Below are 22,483 nucleotides of genomic sequence, written 5' to 3' on the forward strand. Positions count from 1 at the left end.
AAATAAGGTATCGATTAGATCTAGAAATGAAGAACTCGTCAATTTCTGTTGATAATGGTTTTTTATCAACCTTATACGCTTTTTGTTCAAATTCTTGGTACTCAAATTCTTGGGGGCTAGGAAGTAAGCCCCACAACCCAAAGCGGCGAAGAACAAATAGAATTTGGGCATCTCGAAAGTGCCGCTAGTCGGTTTAATCATGGAACGTCCAACTGGAATCTGCCCAAAAGTCCTGACTTTTTCGAGGTAGGGCTTCGACCCGTATCTGGCCAACTCCTCGAACTGCTGGGTGCGGCATATTCATGGACTGGCAAAGCGAACTCTCAATTTGATCAGGAGAGCCTAGAGAGCTCTCTATCTTTCCCCAAATTCCGACTAGCGCGGTTCTTTCCTGACTATTGTATCAACAGCCCAGGGTGCAGACACCTCTTGTATCATGATCAGTCTAGCAATGGTTGAATCAGTCTCAATCACCACATTTGTGAAGCCTTTATGCACACAGATTTCAGCAGCTAACTGAATAGCCATTATCTCTGAATACATATTTACGACATTACACGAAGCGAGAGTGCATGGTCAACACACACCTAAAGCGCCTACGTTCACCTCCTCAGGGAATATAAGGTTTTCATGAGGCTGATCTTGAGCCGCCATCCAAGCGTGAATACCTTGGCTAGATTCGCGTTCCCTTTCCAGACTATCAAGGATTTCAAAGATCTTTCATACTGATCCAATTGAATTCCCCCAAACGTTGCTAACGCGGGATGCTTTGTGCACTGAACTATTCTTTTGCCCTTTTAACGAGCTTTTAATTGTCAAGAGACAAGAGTCATCTCTGTTAAAAGGACTATTCACATATGTTATATGTCAAACTAAGGGTCTAAAAAAAAATATGGAACCAATTGCATAATCCGTTTTTGTTTTGTTTAAGTTCAGTTCAATTCAACTTTTCACAATCAAATATGAGCAAAAAAAAATTGGAATGTAGGGAATAAATAGAAAAAATAATCAAAATTATACAAAACAAAAGCTAAATATAAATACGGGTCTGACCATGAATTGGGACAAAAACGAACTACACCAATTCTTCTATTTTTTTTAATAAAAAAACTACGGATTTGAATCGTCGATATAATATTCATTATGTATATAGGTTTTTCCTTCGCTTCGATCTTTATCTTTTTGAAGTTTCGAGGTGAAGAGTCCTGTAAATTGCCACAATTTAGAGGGCATATATGGAATAAACAATCTCCTTTTCCCGCCATTCGCTACTCTCTTCCATGCATAAAACAGACTTCACAACTCCACCCAACTTTCAGAATCAGTATAAATTAGTTTCCACTAATCTGTTACTCAACAATCCTCTCATCAACAACACAAAAAAATTACTGTTTCTCTCTCTCTGTCTAGAGCAATGGCAGACGTACTGATTCTTGTCTCAGTTCTCCTACTCGCCGCCGTTACACTCCCGGAACCACCAGAACTTCCGTCAACACCACCGGAGTCTTCTTCAAGCACAATCGGCTGTGAAGACGAACTGGTGGCGTTCTCTCCATGCCTTCCATACATTTCTGATCCACCGAACAATATCTCTGATTCGCCTCCGTTTCAGTGTTGCGATAACTTCGCGGCGGCATTTATTGATAATACTGCGATTTGCCTTTGCTACCTCGTTCGCAACCCTCAGATCCTTGGATTTCCTATCAGTTCCATGAAGCTGTTGTCGCTAACTTCTATTTGTCCCGAGGAGGAGAAAGAAGGCGAGGAGAATCTATCTCTCGAGTCTCTCTGTTCAGGTTTGGATTCCGATTACTCATACTATAATCTTCCTGTGACTGCATTGAATCTTCTAGATGTATTGAAAAAATTTCATTGTGAACTGATAGTAACAATTTACTCGAAAGTAGATGTTGTTAATCGAGCATATGATTTGAATTTAGTTGCTCTGTTTCAAAGTGTTTGATGCTTCGGTTTCAGATATTCAGGCTACTTGTGATTTAATCGATATCTTAAAAATGTATATTGAATGTTTAACCATTTTGATATGAGGAGAATTCTAACTTACATAATCATGTAGTTTCTACATAAAAATGATTCAATTTAGCTCTGAAAGTTAGTCAAATCTCGGTAGATGAAAATAGCCAAACAAATTGGAACAATTGAGAACTCAGTTACCTATGCCAGGATTAGTTGAATTTTATTACAAAGAGGAAATGACGGTGCTTTTGGCGTTGTGATTAGATTCTACTTTTTAGATCTAGACTGTAATATAATTTGTCTTGTAAGAGTTTTCAAATGTGCTCTTTACATACATAAGGATGCATTTCGCTGAAACTGACCAAAAATGGGGTAATCTTCCCATGAAGTTGCGAGATAGTTGAATTTCTGCTTATTTCACTGTGTGTTATGAATAGTTCATATTGCTAATGCATCCATTTGTGGTTTTGAGTAATCTGCCAGACTGCCACGTATAGCTGTCATCAAGTGAACACAACGGAAGAACTTCTATGTGTATATGCGCAAATGTTATTACTATCAATTTATTATTCTGTATGTATAAATAACATTATACTATCTTGCTTCAAGTTATTACGGATTTGAAAGATAATTCTAGTAGGCGTTGTTACAGATGTGAAAGTAAGAAGTTTCACGAATTATCATTGAATCTCCTAATTACTAAGACAGCTTTTACATGTAATAACACATTTATTGTTGTAATGCATGCATCAGCTGTGAGTAAATATGTCCACATCTCAAAGTTGCAGTACGTTAAAACAGATGCAACTTAGCCATATGTGTGTAAATCCATCTTCAGTAGTTACATGACAGTTCTAAACTGAGCACTATTCCAAGCACCAATACCATAACCTCTTTCTCTTTTCCCATGTGATTTGCTAATTTGAAACTTGAGTTTCAGTCACCATTTATGTTATATGGACTCCTTTAGGCATTAACATATATGAAGTGTTTCACAATATACTTTTAAGAGTTCTGTAATACGTGTCATAAATTCAAAGATCAGCCATTTCATTCAGCATATTCTCTACGTTAACTATCTAGTTTTCCGTGACTCAGGTTCAACTATGCTGCCTCCTTTTAGATCAATAACAGGTAATTCTCCTTTGATCTTTTGCCACGACCAAACTGGTGATACTACTTATTCAGAATCTCCTGATCACTTCTTGTGTGAGAATTTCTAGCAGATCACAGGGGTTCAAGTCCAAGACCAAGGCGTCCTACACCCCCTAGCTCAAGTCCTAGACCAGCACACACTCCACACCCAGGCAAGCTACTTATCTTCTGTTTCTTCAAGCTTATCACTTTGTCATTCCAATTGTTCCCTTCCATTTTGATGAATATACCTGTTACCACATAAAATTTATATCTCCATATTACATTTATAAAATTGGTAAATCAAAGCCACATAAACTGCAGTTCTTAGAAGCTTTCGATACTAGTTCTAATGGACAAAAAAAGGGAGGAATAAAACATGGGAATTAACTTTTGAAGGTGGGAAGTTGATTTTCTAGTAAAAACATGAATCATCACTATTGCAGGTGATCATGATAACCCTTCACCACGAGATCCACCAGGATCAGGCAGTACATCACCTCCGTTCTCTAATGTTGATGATAATCCTACCCTTGATGCTCAAGCCACAACAAAACGTTCATCAGCCATACAAATAATGTGCAATTACCGTCTATGGGTTGTCTCTGCAATGTCGATTTTCCTGTATATCTCTTGCAAGCACCAACTTAGGTAGTATTGTCTCTTTCATGGCTTCATAACAGACAGTTCCATTGGAAGATATTAAGTCAAATCAGAATTTTGTGGATTGACGTAAAACTACTGGCAAAAGAATTCTTTGTTAAATCCTGTAGTGGTTTGACATGCCACTGCTTCAGTATCTGAATTCTGATGCACACATAATCTTCTTAGCCTATGAAAGAAAAGCGATGCCAGGTGCAATATGAGTAATTGGGGAGTCACTTATAGCATCAAGTAAACCTTATAATCCCCTTCTATTATTAGCGTTTCCAGAAAATCAGTCAGCATGTTATGTCAATTTGACAAGTACGCCACTCTGGAGCTTAAGAAACTAAAAATACAAAAATGCATTTTTCTGGCATGTAATCCGAGTAATAATCTTATTTATCTGTTGATGATCTGAGGTTCAAAGTGAACTCCTACAAAACAGATGTTGCCTGATCAACCAATAAAGCCTTTGTTGGTACTGAGTATTGAAACACTTAGTGAGTGATCATGATGTCATTTCGGTATATAGTTCACAGGTTCTGTTGGCTTTTTTGCTGAATCGTTGCGATTATGCTAAAAATGCATTATATTTGTCCATCAACAATTATTGCACACAAGAAACGATCTCGGCTTCAACTCTAAAAGTTCTGGGAGCTTGAGTTCGAGTCTTGGCTTATTTAAGCTCTCTTTTATAGTTTTTTCTATATTTGGGTTAGAAAAAAAAAAGACATTCCATCGACAATTGGGGATAAAAGTCTTTGATTTTGGATTATATATACTACGTAAAATGTGTATGTATTGTAGATTATCTTTTACCCCCTCAAGTGGATAAAGATAAATAAGAGACGAACTGTTCGTTTGAAGATAAATTTTATATGGCATATATTTTCAATATGACAAACATTTGTATTACTTTTCCCCGTTGATGAAGTTTTATTCCATTATTATCGAGAACTTCTTATTCTTTCACTCAACTTAGTGTTGGAACTTGGTACATTCTCATTTTCTCCAATCAAGAATATGTATCTTAAAGTTGAAGACAATATGCTATCAAGAATATGTATCTTAAAGTTGAAGACAATATGCTATCTGCGCTCTATAGCATGTCCTGAAAGAAGCAGACGGACCGTGCTTGGACTCTAACATACTCTTCCTGTGGAGCAAAGATGTTCTGTTCATTCACCAAATAAAGCAACATGATCAAGGTCAATTTCTCTAGGACTATTTCTTTTCTCATGTTAGTACTCGGTTAGTTAACCAAAACAATTATCACCTGCAGGTATTCTCAATTTGAATTGTTGGGTATCCTTTAATTACTCACAATTTATGCAAAACAGCTCACTTGAAACTTATTCTCCAACGCAACCACATGCTTAATCGAGTCAGCTTAACCAACAGCCTCACTCAAACAAAACTCTTTTTTGGGGTGAAGCAAATTGGCAACAGCATAAAACAAGGGGTGGTTGAAACAAAAGAAAGTCTCACAACACCAGCTTTCCATCTATCTGAATCTCGAAAATAATTAAAACTAAAATCCTTAACACAACGGGTGTATTGATCAAACAGTGAATGCTTATAGTGTCAGATTTTTCAGCAGTTACAATGACTGAAGTTTCTTTCCCGGAACATGAGATTCACAGGCTTAAAGAGTAAACATAACACAAAAGCAGAGATTCAGATGTTGGAAACCGGGGCATCTTTGACAGACTCGCGCCAAGCATATTCCCTAGCTCCATCCTTGTCAACAATTTTAATCACAAAGTTTGGTGGGGCAACAACCAGCCTAGATCGGATCTCCATGATGCACTTATCTGCCAAATCAACAGCTTCTTCAACTGTCATGTCCTTCCGGTAGTGCCTATCCATCATGGCGAGAGAGAAATAGGAGCCATAACCAAATGCTGTCTTATCCACCTTGTGTAGAGTAGCAATATAATCTATGTAATATAGAGAAGGGCCTGTCTCCTTGTCATATCCAGCCAGGATAATGTTCACCATGTATGGATTCTACAAAAAAAAACATTGCAGTTTAACCAATGTGTACCACAAAACCAAATTGCACATCAAAATTTAGAAAACTAACCCTTCAAAGAATGATATTTTTTCAAGGATAAAACAGACTGCAAATTTTCTTTCCCCAACATCTACCTCTCCGTAGTCAGTAATCAAAACCAAAGAATTCAAAGTAAATCATAAGGACAAAAATGGCAGGGGCACTCTACATTTTGTTTTAAAAAACTTCAAATGTTATGGTTAAACAGAAGTGTGACACCTTGGTTCCATTGTCAACTCATCATATGCTTATAAAGAGAGATGATAGAAAGATCAATAATGCACGTATTTAAGAGGACCCTACAAGCATGTACATCATATAATTACCAGATCGTAGTAACTGAAGCATTTAGCGGTGGATGGATTTAATGTTTAATATTTCACCAGTTCATTACAGTTTGTCGAGTATCATATCTCAATAGACAAACTATGAGAATCTCACACATTTTCTTCTATCTACAGCTTAACTTCTGCAAAGGCTCGGCTTTATTTTGCTTCTCTACTCTGTAACCAAAAGATTAAGTAATATCATTTGTGAGACTATCAATTCACTAGTTTACCCTGTAAAATAAAATCTGAAAGCAGTCTATTTGTGCCAAAAGTTCCTTCTAGTAAATGTACCCTTCTTGCTGTCTTAAAGGAGCCATTAGAAGCTGCCCATTCAAATATGATTAGTAATTTCGCCTAGCGGGGGAGCCAGGTTCCTCAGTAGGAGAGCCTGTTGAAACTGTGTCTTTGCTACCACTTTTCTCCCTTTATCTATTATTTGATTTCTACCCTATCAGACTTCACTACTTTGTATATAAGATCTCTATACCAAATCAAAACTGTCTCATAAGTGGGAGGGATAGAAGGAGACATATAAATTAGTATTTCCTAATACAACATTGTTTCCCTTCTCTTTTTCTTTCTTTTTCATTTTGCAGCCTAAACGCAAGACTAACATGTATCTTCAACCAAAAGCTCTCTTCTCAAGTCAACCTAACCTCAAAGTCATTATTATTTTCATTTGCCCATTAATAATTGTATTATTGTTGATTTTTAAACAATAGGTGTATCTTAGCTTGAGCATTCTAGAAATTTTGACTAGAAGTTCAACAAATAGGGTGCACATAAACAGTTCTTCTCTTGAAAACTTCTCTTTTTCTTCTCTTGAAGTGTATCAACTTTCAACTATTCATTAAATTGACGAAACTCTTGATAATGCTGAAGCTTTAAAGGTGCATGAATCTGACTTTGTATCCTCAAGGCTATAAAAGCAGGAAAAAGTATTACTATGTTTGCTTCTCCATAAAGTAGTGTGAACTTAATGTATCAGAGGAATAGGTAGAGAATGAACTTTCTTGTAACATCTAGCAATCCACTATTCTCCTTTGCTAAAGTACTTTTTATGTGCACATATAAACGATAGCGGTGTGTATTTTGCTAGAAATTGTGGGTTAGCAGATGCCCTAATGATTGACAAGTAATTCTTCTCTTTCTAAACAGGTCCCATTCAAGATTTCTTTTTTTTCCAATCAAGAGATAGAATTCAAGATTTTTAAGTGAGCGAATGACTAATTGCCCGCATCTTCCTCATATTCATCCTTCCTCTTTATATTGACCTATTCTTAACGATTTTATTTCCAAATTGGCCTATTCTTAACGACTTCATTTCCAACAGTAATATACACATTAACAGTAGTCAGGTGGAGCGAACCCCCTCCCTCGTTAAACTTAATTTAGATGCTTGTTCTAAGGGTAATTAGGATTGAAGTGGTGGTGCATGAACCATTGCAAACTGTATGGCAACATATCTAGCCCTGCTTATACTAGTCATAAAAAGAGAGCAAGTGGTTTTAGTGTAACAGAAGCACGCCAGTATTCTTTTCATCATATTTCATAACAGCGAGATTAGCAAGAATATGGTGAGGCCAAAAGGCTGATTTGAATCAAATGGGAGGCACCTCATTCCATTTTAGCTTCTCACTATCCATTAGCACCATTTTATAATTTTGTTAGTTCACAAATTATTATATTGTTCAAAAAAAATGAAATTGAAGTGAAAATAAACATGAGTTATGGTGTCTGCCTAAATGAAAACAATTTGGATATCTAAGTTCAATTTCTCAGGAGTGCTACAGCATATCCTATGGCCTACAGGAATGATAAGCAATAGGAACATACATACTAACACGAGAAGGCGAATTATATCAAATGTTGCAAGACTAGCAATGTTGAATGAAAGTGAATATTAGCCCTTACCATTTCACAAAGAAATGACAAGATGAATGTGCTTCATACAAGATAAGACAAAATATTTGAGGATTGGAAGATTAGGCAAAATTAGACAAGATTAAAAGTATTCACATCCGAAAGAGGGATTCAAAGGGTTCAAGTGGCACATATAGAGGATAAAATGAGAAAAGATCACTTGAGTATAGTTTGGTCACGTTTTATGTGAACCAACAAATGCACCAGTATGCATAAGTGATACAATGATCACAGAAGGTGCAAAAAGAGAACCTAAACCTAAAATCATATAGAGGGATGTTCTCCTACAATTTCGTTACAATCTCTCTAAATCCTTATGGATTTAACCGAAGCAAGTGATCTATGTAGATGATCCCAATTAGTTTAACAGCCACATCTTAGTTCCAACAATTTGGGATCATTTCACTCTCGAAAAAAAAATGATAACAATTAGTCGGGACTAAGACTTAATTGTTGTTAAACCTACACTAAGTCTCACACTTGCACAAAAATCTTTTTAGTTCTCTAAAAGATTTGTATGTCAAGGCAGGAATAAGTGTGAGCTCTACAGAAACTCTAGTTTCAGATAACCCTTAATATTTTCCTTAATAGACAATTTATTGAGTATTGAAACAAAATGGTCCCCAATATAGCAAAACGAAAATGAATGAAGAGAATTCATAACCAAACTCAATTAGTTTGGAACAGAAGCTTAGTTGATTGATTCAATCACTATCATTTAGGAAAGTATACATTTTGCAGACAGACAAGTTCATGCCTCGAAATCTAGTTAAAGATACACCGTAAAAATGGTTTAACATGCACAAAATGCTCTGTAACACTTCACACCCCATTAAGTGAAACAAAACGTGCACCAAAGGAGAGAATTTTAACTACATTAAGTGATTCTACACAGAATTGGTACTGCAGCACACTTCGAAAAACAAGGTTGATAATACAACAAGACTTGAAAATGCTACAGAAGCACATGGCACCAGAAGCGACAACCCCTGCCATTACCAACAGCATGCGCTGATAATTATGCAGAATGCCATGGCGACTCACTATTAGATAGAGCAGACTACTAGGAGCAATAGCATATGCCGAACTTGCCAAGACAATCTTACAGTTCTCACTCAATTTTTCTTATTTTTATTCCAAACAAAGCTAATAGAAAACAAGAGGAAGATGCTTAATTTTACATTCTGTTCAAATTACTAAATTCCACTTAAGCTAGTACTCTACGAATCAGGGATCTTTCTTGGTCAGGTTACAGAAATTAATATCAGTATACAAGATACATGAACCTTGGAAAAAATTCTAGCTTCACAGAACCATGAAAATGAAATGGGCCTGAATAGAGAGGAATGGTTTCAAAGGATTCATTCAGCTGACCCCGACGAATTTGGAATTCATGCATACTTGATTGAAGTATAGTTGATCCTTAATTAATTGATTAATCAACTGGTTGAAGTGCCAAACCCTAATTTGACATTTTGGGACTTCTACAAATTTAAAACCCTAAAATTGCACCCAAAAAATAAACAGGCTCAAATCATCATGTAACTACAGTATCAAAACCCTAGATTCTAAAACCAATACCTTACGCAAAGCAGTAGCAAGCTCGCCTCTTGTAAAATTAGCCGCAGCAGCCGTAGTCAACGGAATACCATTACGGAACTGATACAAAGCCACATTTTTCTGCACATACTCCGTGAACTGAGCTCTGTAAATTCACACAAAAATTCAACATAGAAAAAAAAGTTCGTAGAGATCGAACAATATAACTACTGAATCTACGGCAACCAAACCTGTCTCCGGCTTCACCGCTTGCTCCCATGAGTTTGTGAGAATCGAGAATCATGATTTTGTCTTCATTGGATTTGTGAACCAGTATACTGTGTACGGCGGATGAGTCCGCCACCACCAGTGAGAAACCGTTTCCGACCATTCCGAATACACACTCCATCTTCTTCTTCTTCTAGAAAGTTCTATAGATCCTTCAGATCTTGTTCTACGAGAAAGTTGCAGAGATTTCTCCGATTTTTAGTTTTCTGAGTTTTGGTTTACTAAAGTATAAAGAGCTTCGAGGGCGTCTTGCAGAACAAGTTTGAGTATTTTCTTTTTTCTTCATATTTTAAGGTAATTGCACTTTCATCCATGTATTTTAAGGTAATAGTCATAGTTTACATAATGTATATAAAAAATATACGTTAGGATACACTCAAAAAACTGAATATAGCTTACATATACATGATCTCTACACCGATTATAATACACTCAAAAGTTGAATATAGTTTAACTATACATGAAGTATAAACAGGTTATTCAATTCCGATCAACTCAAAAGTTCCTCTAAACAATTCCAAATTTTAGATGTGAAATTTTCTTGATATTTTGAGTATTTTAATATATAATTTGTTCGAAATGGTTCATGTTTGCAGTATTCAAATTTTTTAAAAAAAACAGATGAAGAAGAAGGGCAAGCAACAGTAGCAGAAAAAGAAGACGCACCGCAACAATCATTTTTTTGGGAAAAAATAGTGTTGAATGACCATTTTAAGTAATTTAAATAAATTGGATTAAAACATGATAAATAAACATTATATGCTGACATTTTATATAATTTGTTCGAAATAATTTTGTTCATGCAATATCATTGATAGAGGTATCAAAATGGACTGATCAAACCAAACTCAATCCAATTGTAACGGACTTTTACTAAAGGACTTCTAAAATAGTAACCCCCACAAGCTAAGATTTTTGGATCAAATATATCTCTCTCGTTATATTCTTGGTACAAATATATCATCTCATTATATTTAAAATAAATTTATCCTTAATTTTAATAAAGCCACGCATATCAAATGACCCACTCTCAATTTTAAACACTCAATTCTCTTATAAATCCACCAGTTTAACTCAAGATCACATGAGCCACACTGCCACACATGTAATACGAAGTATATAAATGTGGCAGAGGGAATTTTGGGTTCTGTTCGTAAGGATTTTATCGATTCTGTTGTTTTCATAACATGATTAACTCAATTATTGATCTTTAGATTTCTTTGGTTATAATGTTTTTCGAAAAAATACTTTCCCAAGTTGATTTTGATTTATCCATATTGTGTTTTCTACCTTTTCTTTTTTTACTCCATTATATACTCCATGTAATTAGGCATACAATGGATAACAGCCCGTTACGTTGCAAGTGGTTTTTTGTTTTGGATCTATTTGAAAAGCATTGAATTTGATGTAATTGAATGTAATTATCTGTTTGGTTAATTAAATAATTATTTGGTTGTAATTTGGTGTAATTGGGTGAATTGCTAGTAAATACATGGTATAATTACAAATTGATTACTTTTGAATTTCTTTCTTTTATTTCAATTTTTATTTTTTTCGTTTTAATTTATTTTTTTAATTATATTATTTTAAATTCTTTTTATTTTTAATATTCTAATATTTATAAAAAATATATTTTATTTTATAATATTTATTTTCAATTTCCTTCTCATTCTCAACATTTACTTCACATTATCTTTTTTTATTTATTTATTCTATGTTTATTTTTTTCATTAGCATGATTTTATTAGTATTCTAATTTTTAAATTAAAGTTGAATTCATTTTTGAATAAAGTTATAAACTTACATTTTTTTCTTTTAAATCATATTTATGTACGTTATGTTGAAATTTGACATAAAAATATTATGTTAAATTTTTATTTTGATTTAAAACTTATGTTATATTTTTAGTTTCATTTCTTTTAGTAGTATTGACTTGATATTTCATATTACAAGCCATTTATTTTTAATTAGAATTGATAGATTATCTCTGTGTCAATTATTTTAATAACTTTAATATGATATTATATTTATGATATTTAATATTTTTGTCAAACATGTATTTTATGATGTTCGTATAAATCTTGTATTTTTAGTTTTTATGATTAATTTAATTAAAACATATTAATTTGAAAAATATAAATTGATTTTTTATAATATTAGTTAAGAACATATGTTTACTAATTCATATATTTTCAAAAGACAATATATATCTTAAATATTTAATTTAATATTATTTATAAATTCTTTTATTTATCTAATATAAATTTTTAATTTTAGATAATTAACTTTTGTTTTTAAAATCTAATATAATCTTGTAATTACACTTGTGCAACCAAATAAAATAATTATAATTACACTGAAATTACATTGTGTCAAACAAATAGGTCATCGTAATTACTAAACTATATAATTACTAGGCTAGTAATTATTACCACAATAATTACACTAATTTTAATTACCAGGTGGCTTTTCAAATAGACCCTTAATGTTCATGAAGTGAAGGACCTATAATTATTAGATAAAACTGGAATTATTAGATACAAAGCTTAATTTCAGTAAATCTTATGGAATGTAATGTTTAAAAAGTACTATTATATAATTAACTCTTAAGGATTGTCTTTCCAAGTACTTTTCCTTAATATGTTTTGGGTTAAACGGATAGATTTGTAAAAGAGTCCAAAAAATTAAAACTGGGGTGAGTCATTTGATTCTGAACTTGATATGTGTCGTACTGTTAAAATTAAGGGTAAATTTATTCCAAAAAATAATAAAAGGGATATATTTAGACCAAAAATATAACGGAAAGAGTATATTTAATCTAAAAATATAACGATAAGTTTATTTAAAGCATTTCTAAAAATAGAAGGATATAGTTGACCTTTTAATGTAAAAGTATGATATTTTGATTTTTAATTTCTTGTCAAAACATTGCATATTTATTGTTAGAGATTTTTTAGATATTAATGACGGAAAAAATAATTATATAATCATAAGATAGTTATTATTATTGGTGAAAACAATACACGCGTCTATCATGTATCAATCATGTGTGGAGTTAGGATGGTGGAAATGGTCCATTCGAATCCTTTTGTTGAAAATTATATTATATATACAATATCAAAATATTTTTATATATATTAGATGTTGGATTTTCTTGATTTCTTCTCGTGTTCATCTTTTTATTTCTTTCAATTACCTTGTTTCATCTTTCAAATACTCAATTTTCTGACTTCAACTTGATTAACAATTATCAGCATGAGTTTTGGTGCAGTGGTGGGATTACTTTACCCTTAATCAGAGGTCTCGGGTTCAAGCCATGGATATAGAAAAAATCTTGTTGGGAGCGCCAGCTCCGAATGTACCCTGCAGTGCGCGATCTGAATTTAGTCAGGATTCCACGGGTTGTGAACACCCGATGAGAAACCAAAAAAAAACAAAAAAACTTGATTAACAATTTATTTTTTTCAATTTTAACCAAAATCTTGTCCAAACACCCTATGCACCTACTAAAGAAACTACAAATAATTGGATTTTGTCCGAGGGAGGAATCACTTAACGAAATTGTTCATTATATATCTATTGATCATAGACGATACATATCCAAATATTTCAAACACATATATAATAGAGAGTCGTAGTAATTAAAGAGCATATGGAGGATCTTTGGGACAATGAGGTTCACCACGCGGTGGACAAGGTGCTCCATGAGCCATTTCACATCGGCAACGCCAGTATGGTATGGCCATAGAAGGGTCTGGCTTTAAACACCCTGCCGTCACTGTTCCAACATCTCGATAACATGGCCGACATGTTTCAATGCATGCCGTTACGTTTGGACAACCCCCTGTTATTGCTTCTACTCCGCATCCATCCACTACCCTCCCTGTATCGATCTCAAATTAATAAACATCACTAATTGATAACCTTATAAAAAATGATACTACTAGTTGAGCTAGAGCTAGTACGTACGTTTTATTGTCGCAAAAGTTATATGAAAATTATATAATATTAAAAATAAAAATCGAGCTAGCTACTTTAACAACCAAAGAAGCAGAATAATTTGAGTTAGATCAAATTAAGGCTAGGATGTAATTTCAAAAAGGATCAATCAGATTCAAGAATCGAACTTTATCACTGGTTAAAATAGATTGATGGTGTAACTGTTATAACTTGAATTCCGATAGAAGGATATTTAGAATTTTTAACAACAATATAATAAAAAAATATCAATTATGTATATATGTAAGCAAATTGTAGATCCACCTTTGGGTTGTGGGATTAACTCAATGCACTTATTTGTATTTTAAAATTTGAAAAGAATTGAATTACCTGAAAATAGATAAAGGAATATCAGGAAGATCGGAGTTGTGATGTTGATATTTTTCATTCTTAATTAGAGATTGAAGAATGGACTAATATGAATAAGATAACTAGCTTTGATACTTTTTTTTTATGTTAAATGATTGACTTTTTATAGATGCTAGATACAGAAAAGATGGGACCAAAAGTTTCATGGGTAATCTAATTTGATATATTATGGATTTGCAAGATTAAATAGGGGATATCTTGTCATTAATGTTGATTTGAGTAAAATAATGGAAGAGAAGACATAACTAACTCATAAGTAAAAAATGTTATTTTTGAGTCAAATCAACGCCCAATATAAGTAGGGGGTATATTGTCATTATTGCTTTAATTTCCAGTTTTACTTTTGGGTCAACTAGTTTGAAGTTAGCATTTATGAAAATAATTTGGGATTGTTTGTTAAAGTGTATTAGAAAAAATAATATATGTATTAGTTTATGTAATACATTTTTTCAGCTTATTGTGTATTGAAGTGTATATTATTAATAAAAAGAAATTAATGATATTATAGTAATGCCAAGATTTTAAAGCATGCTTTAACATGGTTGAAGACACAATGTCACAATTGCCTTTCAAAACATTTTCTACATCTATTTCACTATATTTGTGGAAGATATTTTGTAAAAAAACTATGTAATGCATAATATTTTTAATATCAAACCAAATAATGTATAAGAAATAATTTTTTGCCTAACTAATATCGGCATTTCTAATGCAAGCATTTCTAATCACTTAATTCAACATTATTTTTATACACCCTATCAAACAACTCCTAAAACAAGTAAACATCAATTATTATTAGTCCCTTGTTTTGGTTAAAGTTCTTTAATCTCCGTAGAAAATGACCAACATTTTTTGGGATAATAGCATTTTTGTCCTTAAATTATGAGTATATTTTTATTTTGGTCCTTGTGATATTTGATTAGGTATGATTTACCCTTCAATAAATCAAAATGTGTGTTTTAGTTCTTTTATGTAAGAAATATGTACTTTTAGAATTATATATGTCACCCGAATTAATATGGATGATACGGGCCTTAACATTACACATGAATAACTAAGCGGGAAACGATTAAAATATTCATAAACAAAGGAATTAAAAGTTCATATTTAATATTTTAAAAATTAAATATACTTAATCAGATATCATAAAAATTAAAATAAAATTATATCAATAATTAAAAGATCAAAAGTGATATTAATGTCTTTTTTCCTTCTTAGCTTTTGCATCTGGGGTCGATTTCAACATCAACTCTTCTCTCTTTCTTATTTATTACTCACTTTGTTCCTTTTTTTAATTGTCATAGTCTTCTTCCCATTCTTATTTATTAATCAAAATGTACGTTTTAGTCCTTTTATATAAGAAATATGTTGTATTTAAGCTATTTTTAGAATTGTATCACCGTTAAGTATGGAATAATAGTAAAGGAAGCTAAACAAAATTAGATGTTTTTCTGTTGGATTCCAAAATACTCTTATCATTTTTTTTGTGCAGAGGTAAAAGACTATAAATACTAAACTATTGATTCTACTTGTTTGGATAATCAGCCTTCTCTCCAAAATATTTTTAGATAATTGCCATAAAACATATATTATAAATAAATACACGTAAAATTTATCATTCAAAATTTTAAGTCCGTCTCTAATAAAGAAGAGAAATTATATTTGTAACGAAATAAACAAATCCAAATTTGCAAACATGACACATTTCTCATTATTCTTTCCTCAATTAATACTATTACATTAAATATTTATATTCTTTTTTTCTCAAGCAGCCACTCCAACTTGGGTGATATTACCGATAATAATAGCGTCGGGTGATGGGATAGTATACATATTATTTACTGCAAAAAAAAAGAGATTAAAATGAAAATGCCAAGAAAAAATCGATTATAAAGTAATTTAATTGGGTTTCTGAAAACTTAAATAATAAAAAAGAAGATTCAACAAATAATAAAACATGTTAATGTATGCTAAAGCTTTTCATAGTCTAAGGGAGACTAATATGATTACAGATCAATTGGAAAAATTGAGAAATAATTCTCGAAATAACTAAATAATTGACTCTTTTCAGCATTTTTCCGACAAAAATAGGTGTCTAACTAAGGTCTAAGGAGGATCCTCGAATAGCAAGTCAATTGTTATCTATTCTCATGTAATTCCATCCAGAGGTGGCAAATTAGGAAGAAAACATAAATAGGCAATTTTTAAAGAATTACTCTCTTCATTGTTTTTTAGTAGTCATGTTGTGTTTTTCGTGAGTTATTGTCTAATTTTCAAATTTAGATTAGATCACATTAATTTAATATTTTAAAATAAATATTTAGATATTAAAAAATTATATGAAAAGTACTATAAATAGTAATTTTTTCATATTAAATATGATGAAAAAATACATCTTAAGATGTTAGTCAAAATTTATATCATTTGAATCTTTAAAAATAGAAAACTATGACAACTATAAAAGAACGGAAAGAGTATTACATATACATGAGAGTCGATTATTGTTTAAAAAAATTACAATAAACCACTATATGTTGTTTTTATAGCAAGTTCTTTGAATATGAAAAAATTGTGGAACAAGGCAAAAATGCCAACATATTTAGGGACACGATATAGTTTAAAAAATTACAATAAACCACTATATATTGTTTTTATAGAAAATCCCCCCCCCCCCTTCTCTCTTTCCTGTTAATAAAAAGAAATACATTCAAATGTATTATGTATCAATTGTATTCAATCAAATAAAGGTAAAAGATTTGTATTTTATATCAATTGTATTCGAAAAATTATATTTATGTTTTGTATCAACTATATTTGTATTCATACAAATATAATATGCATTAATCTTCTCTGTCAAATGTATTATGTATCAATTGTATCCAATCAAATATAAGTGAGAGATTTGTATTTTATATTAATTGTATACGAAATATTCAAAAAAACTAAATTTGTATTCTATATTTTTATATTCGTGATACAATGAATACAACATGTATTCATCCTCTCTCATTCGTCTTTCATTCTTGCTCGCCTAGTACTATTATATGTTGATTTTTTTGAATTGTTATATTATTGATATAAAATCGGCTATATTCGTAGTATTTCAAAAGATATGCTATTATTACATACAACTCTTAGTAATTGCTTTAGCTTTATAGGGTATACAAATATTAGATGAGTCAAAATAGGTTGAGTTAATAAACAAACAGGTTAATAATCGATTAAAAAATTATTGAAAAAATTATTTAAATATACAACTTATTTTATCATATTTTTTACACAATGTATCGATCGGATACATTATTTACGTGATGTATCAGGACGTTGGATACATCACTTTACACGATTGATCGGTCAGATACATCACTTTACGTGATGTATCAGGACATACGTGATGTGTCCAGATTCCACCAAAAAAAAGGGATATCGGGTAATTTTTAAAAGAGTAGAAATATAGTGTAATTGGAAAGAATTACTATGAAATTTAGGTAAATTTACAAAACTATTTGGCTAAAATGAACTAAAATATGAATCATAACATAATTCACCCAACTCTTATTAAGTTTTAACTATTCTTTTATAATTTTTTAGTACCTTAAACAATTATTAGTTTTAATTATTATGATTATTATTTTTTATTTAAATATTAGTTATTATGATTATATATGATATATAAAAGAGTAATTACATCAAATCCCCCCTGAACTTAGAAACAAAACTTACTTTAGCAATTTAACTATGGTGTTTAAATACCTCATAACAACTTTCAAATGAATTTTATCACACCCAAAAAGGTGACATGGCAAAATAAAAAATTAAAGGCGCGTATTTTTTATTTTTAAAAAAATTGATTCCATTTATGTATGTAATATAAAAAACTAAAAAAAAAAAAAAAACCACCCACCCCACCTCTTTTTCCTTCTTCTTCGAGCCCCACCTCTTTTTTCTTTCTTCAAAATAATTCAGCCACCCACCCAAACACACCAGCACACTTTTTCTCCTTCTTTAAAGGTCCTCAGCCCAATATAATTACCCCTTCTCCTACCATCCTTCCTCCCACCCCTTTACCTTTCATCATCATTTTTTTAATTTTTTCCTTTTTCTTATATAAACTGAAGATAGTAAATTAATTCATAGAAAACATCAAATTTTATCATTATTGTCCCTAAATTGAAGTTAATTTTCTTCAACACTGGTAGTTAAAATAAAAATTGAAGCTAATTCCTTTTAATAATGGCATCTTTAGTTATACCCTCAAGTTCCATACCTTTCATCAACAAATTTATGTATACATCAAAAGTAAAAACTTTGATGCAACTTTCTTGATTTTTTGGTTATTATTGTTGTTTGATATTTTATAATTGTGGTGCAAAAAGATCTTTGAATAACAAATAAAAAGAAGATAAAAAAAAAATAGATTTAATTTTTCGTGGTTTGACATGGCACTAATGTGATGTTGATGTGGAATTGACGTGGTGCTGACGAGGCGCGTGTGTGATGCATTTCCCATTATGAGAGTGGCATTGTAGTGTTAGGGTGGGAATAAATACACTTGAATGTTGTTAAGGGGTATTTAAATATCCGTGTAGTTAAAGTGCTTAATTAAGTTTTGCTGCCAAATTTAGGAGAGATTTGATGTATTTACTCTATATAAAATAAAAAATATCTTTTTAATTTATAAATATCTTGACAAGATTTCTCATAAAAAGATTTGGGCTAAACATTAATCAAATTTTAATGGATTGAAATGAATTAAACTGAACTAATAAACGAACAAGTCAATAATCAACTCAAACTCGAACTTAAACGGATTATGCTTATATGGCCTAATTCTGACACCTCTAATCCCATTTGATATTTTTCCTATTTTCCAAACTTAAGAAGAGAGAGTGTTAAACTTGTTTCTTCAAAATTTATCGGAGTTCAAATTTCTTAAAATAAATTGTTTTCAACAAAATTTAATATCACCCTATCAAAACAAATCAAAATAGGTAGATTGAAAAAAAATCTAACAAATTTCAATGGTCTTTAATGGATTTGAATCGTACACGGTCTTTCTGAAATTTTTGTAACTCCTTAATCATTGCGCTAAAGTTTCAACATGTGTAAAAATAAAACTAGAATTCAACCTATTTATATATGTATAATTTCTCGATGAGATGTTGCTTGACACCCCTCATACAAGAGTAGCTCTGTTTCTAATCTTAAATATGTCATAACATATAATTGTAAAAATTTCATTAAGAAAAATATAAAAACATGCTATTTTTTAACCTCTTGAATTTTTTATGCCTCGGAAGACTATATATTATATGATAATTTTTGGGGTAAAAGAAAATTTAGAAGCCATATATATGTTGTTTACTTTAAAGTTGCCCCCTTTTTTAGTGTCACTTTTTACTTGCTACTTAATTACTTATGCAAAGCATATTGTTGGAAAAAAAGGTACCGATTGTTTTTCCACCCTTTTCAGATCGCCTTTAAGCAGAAAATAACAGAAAAATTTAAAGAGAATAACAACACAAAGATTTAATGTGGAAAACTCCCAATTGGAGAAAAATCACAGACCATCCAGAAAAATATCCACTATATGAAAGTTGTTACAATCATATAATACATAATATTTTTTCTCACACCCCCAAATACCTAAAATACTACACCCAAGAGATCTTCAAGAGAAAATTCTCTAAATCTCACATGTATCTCTAGATATTTGTTGTTATTGTTCATGTTGGAGATGCCTATTTATAGGCAATTTAGAGTCATGGTTGGTGCTTATGAACACATTTATGCCACCATATTTGATAAAATGTGTGAAAATCATTAGCCTTCTTTCTTGATTTCCACCAACCAAATGCCCACAATTTTGACATTTTTCTTCTTTATTCAAACAAATACAACAAATCTCCACCTTTGAAAAAGAAGAAAAATATAACTCATTGTCTTTTACAGTTGTCCAGCTACATATAACAGAATCAGTTCTCCACCTGATTCTAAACTCGGCCAATCATGCACAGCTGTAACCTTCACATTGTCTGCTACCGACAATCATAATTCCCCCACCATAAAGAGTACATCCACTCAGACTTAAAAATCAATTCAAGAATTTTCACTTGAAATCACTTCACAATTTCAATTTTGGCTCATATCGAAAAACTTGCTAATAACGTATGGTGCAACTCTCTTGTTGATTTCTTGAGAGTTCATTAGCTATCGTCATTAGGGGTGCTCACGGTTCGATTTGGATCGATTTTTATTTAAAAAATAACCAAATCAATTGAGTCGGTTATTCAAATTGTCAAATCAAACCAAACCAAACTACATCGATTTTTACTATTCAGTTTTTGTCAGTTTTTATCGATTTTATCGGTTTTTAAAACACCTTGTAGTCACTATTTGAATTTAAACTTATTTAAAATAGTATTGCCAAGAATAGTCACTCCTAAAACTAAACTCAGGAGCATGCTTATTCTTAGAAATGGGTAGTATTGCCAAGAACAGTAGAGCTAGCACAAAACAAAAGTTGAAATTGTTAAAACCATTCCTCAAATAACAAGATGCCCCTTCAGTACCATAGTCCATAGTTTCTCATGGCTTCAACAATCATACTCTTTTGCTTATAAACAGTCAGTTTATAAAGCTTATACAACAAAAGAATAAGAAATCTTATATAGCAAAAAAAAACGTGGCTCTTGTTCTGTTCTTCTTTTAAGTAGAATAATAAATCTTAACAATAGCTAGATTCATGAAATATTGATGGAAGGTCTTGCTGCAATTCAGATATGCTAAATGGAGAAAGAGAAATCTTTTCAATCAGTTTTCATTTTGTTCATAATTTCAGGCAAGCTTAGGATTATGAAGCTGCTCGAAAAATCTACTAAAGTTTATGAGACTCTACTTCATATTTAACACACCATACATATGAATAAACAGAAAATAAAACATGGCTCAACACATGAATCAACTTTAAATAGAGGGCTCAACGTAAACAGAAAATAACAATGTCATTTTCATCATCCAACTTTAAAAAGTGTTGTATTACAGATTTACAATAACCAAATCATAATAGGGTTCTGTAAAGCACTCTTTCACATAGCAAATTAAAACAAAATTCATTCGGAACTTCAAGCAACAAGAATATAGTAGAAGTTACTTCCATCATTTGAGCTAATCAATGCTCAAAACATCATTGGGATATTCTGAAAGAAAAGAATTGAAACATTAACATTAAATGAATTCGGAAACTTAAACATATTCACAAAGAGTTAAAAGTATAAAATTACCTTTTTCAACTATTTCAAGTTTTTGAATTTCCTCTAGAATATCTTCAATGTTGTATTCTTTGGGAGTTGACTTGAGCCATTGTTGAGTGCAAATTAAAGCTTCTACAATTTTTGGGGACAAAGAACTTCGATATGAATCAAGAATCCATCCTCTGGTGCTAAAAGATGATTTGGAAACAACAGTAGAAATAGGAATTGCAAGAACATCTCTCGCAATCCTAGAAACAATTGGATACCTTTTGCTTGCATCTTTCCACCAAGCCATGATATTCAAATCTTTGGTTAACTCTATATCATCTATCAAGTACCTCTCAATATCATTCTTATTTCCAACATTATATTCCTCTTGCAAATATTTTTTCCATTGTGATTGACATATCTCGCCACTATCACTTTCAGTCAACATGTTAAATTGACCTCCCAAATTAATATCAGAAGTCTTAGAAGAAGAATCTTGGTAATGTTAATACAAACGAGTTAAAGTATTCATCACTTTCTCCGATCTCAAATTTTTCACCAAACTACCATAAGCATTGGCAAAAATGAACTTCACATACCTCATCTTGTATCGGAGATCCAATACAACGCAGCGAAAAATAATAAAATATTTATATTATCAAAATCGCCCCAATATTTATCAAACTTGACTTGCATCTTATCAGCCATATCAATCAACACCAAATTATCACCATGAGAATTTGTTTAATAAAACCAAGAAGAATAAAAAGCTCATGGAAGAAAGAATTTGAAGTAACATACAAAGTTTCCAAAAAATTCAAAGTAATCTGATAGAAAATGTCGGAAAACTTTGTAAAACCTTTTACCTTTTTCCAATCATCCCCACTTAGATGCCCTCTGCTCCCAGTCATTTCAAGATAATGCGTTTGATACTTGTGATCATCAACAAACATTCTTGAAAAGGCCTTTTCAAACTTAATAGC

General features: G+C 31.6%; 2 protein-coding genes across 3 annotated transcripts; one reads left to right on the top strand and one right to left on the bottom strand.

Annotated features, from left to right (window-relative positions):
* Positions 1 to 1,305: 1,305 nt before the first annotated feature.
* LOC129881824 (non-specific lipid transfer protein GPI-anchored 25) lies at positions 1,306 to 4,068 on the top strand. Of its 2 annotated transcripts, none has more exons than XM_055955931.1 (4): positions 1,306 to 1,796; positions 3,076 to 3,111; positions 3,201 to 3,284; positions 3,558 to 4,068. In XM_055955931.1, exons 1-4 carry the CDS (start codon positions 1,415 to 1,417, stop codon positions 3,764 to 3,766), a joined length of 711 nt encoding a protein of 236 aa, XP_055811906.1. In that variant the 5' UTR covers positions 1,306 to 1,414; the 3' UTR covers positions 3,767 to 4,068. The 2 variants fall into 2 exon arrangements, with proteins under 2 accessions (XP_055811906.1, XP_055811907.1); XM_055955932.1 differs by having other exon boundaries at positions 1,307 to 1,796; positions 3,204 to 3,284; positions 3,558 to 4,058.
* Positions 4,069 to 5,261: 1,193 nt separating this feature from the next.
* Positions 5,262 to 10,138, bottom strand: LOC129883024 (proteasome subunit beta type-2-B). The gene is made up of 3 exons (XM_055957561.1): positions 9,855 to 10,138; positions 9,646 to 9,769; positions 5,262 to 5,766 (listed from the first exon to the last, which is right to left on the bottom strand). Exons 1-3 carry the CDS (start codon positions 10,010 to 10,012, stop codon positions 5,434 to 5,436), a joined length of 615 nt encoding a protein of 204 aa, XP_055813536.1. The 5' UTR covers positions 10,013 to 10,138; the 3' UTR covers positions 5,262 to 5,433.
* Positions 10,139 to 22,483: the final 12,345 nt, after the last annotated feature.

This window comes from Solanum dulcamara, chromosome 3 (genome assembly GCF_947179165.1).
Source record: "Solanum dulcamara chromosome 3, daSolDulc1.2, whole genome shotgun sequence".
Lineage (NCBI taxonomy): Eukaryota > Viridiplantae > Streptophyta > Magnoliopsida > Solanales > Solanaceae > Solanum > Solanum dulcamara.

Coding starts and splice junctions, on each gene's coding strand:
- LOC129881824 (XM_055955931.1), top strand. CDS start 1,415: ATGGCAGACGTACTGATTCTTGTCTCAGTTCTCCTACTCGCCGCCGTT. Junction 1,797..3,075: donor TCTCGAGTCTCTCTGTTCAG/GTTTGGATTCCG, acceptor TCCGTGACTCAG/GTTCAACTATGCTGCCTCCT. Junction 3,285..3,557: donor AGCACACACTCCACACCCAG/GCAAGCTACTTA, acceptor TCACTATTGCAG/GTGATCATGATAACCCTTCA.
- LOC129883024 (XM_055957561.1), bottom strand. CDS start 10,012: ATGGAGTGTGTATTCGGAATGGTCGGAAACGGTTTCTCACTGGTGGTG. Junction 9,770..9,854: donor AGCGGTGAAGCCGGAGACAG/GTTTGGTTGCCG, acceptor GTGAATTTACAG/AGCTCAGTTCACGGAGTATG. Junction 5,767..9,645: donor TTGCTACTGCTTTGCGTAAG/GTATTGGTTTTA, acceptor TTTTTTTTGTAG/AATCCATACATGGTGAACAT.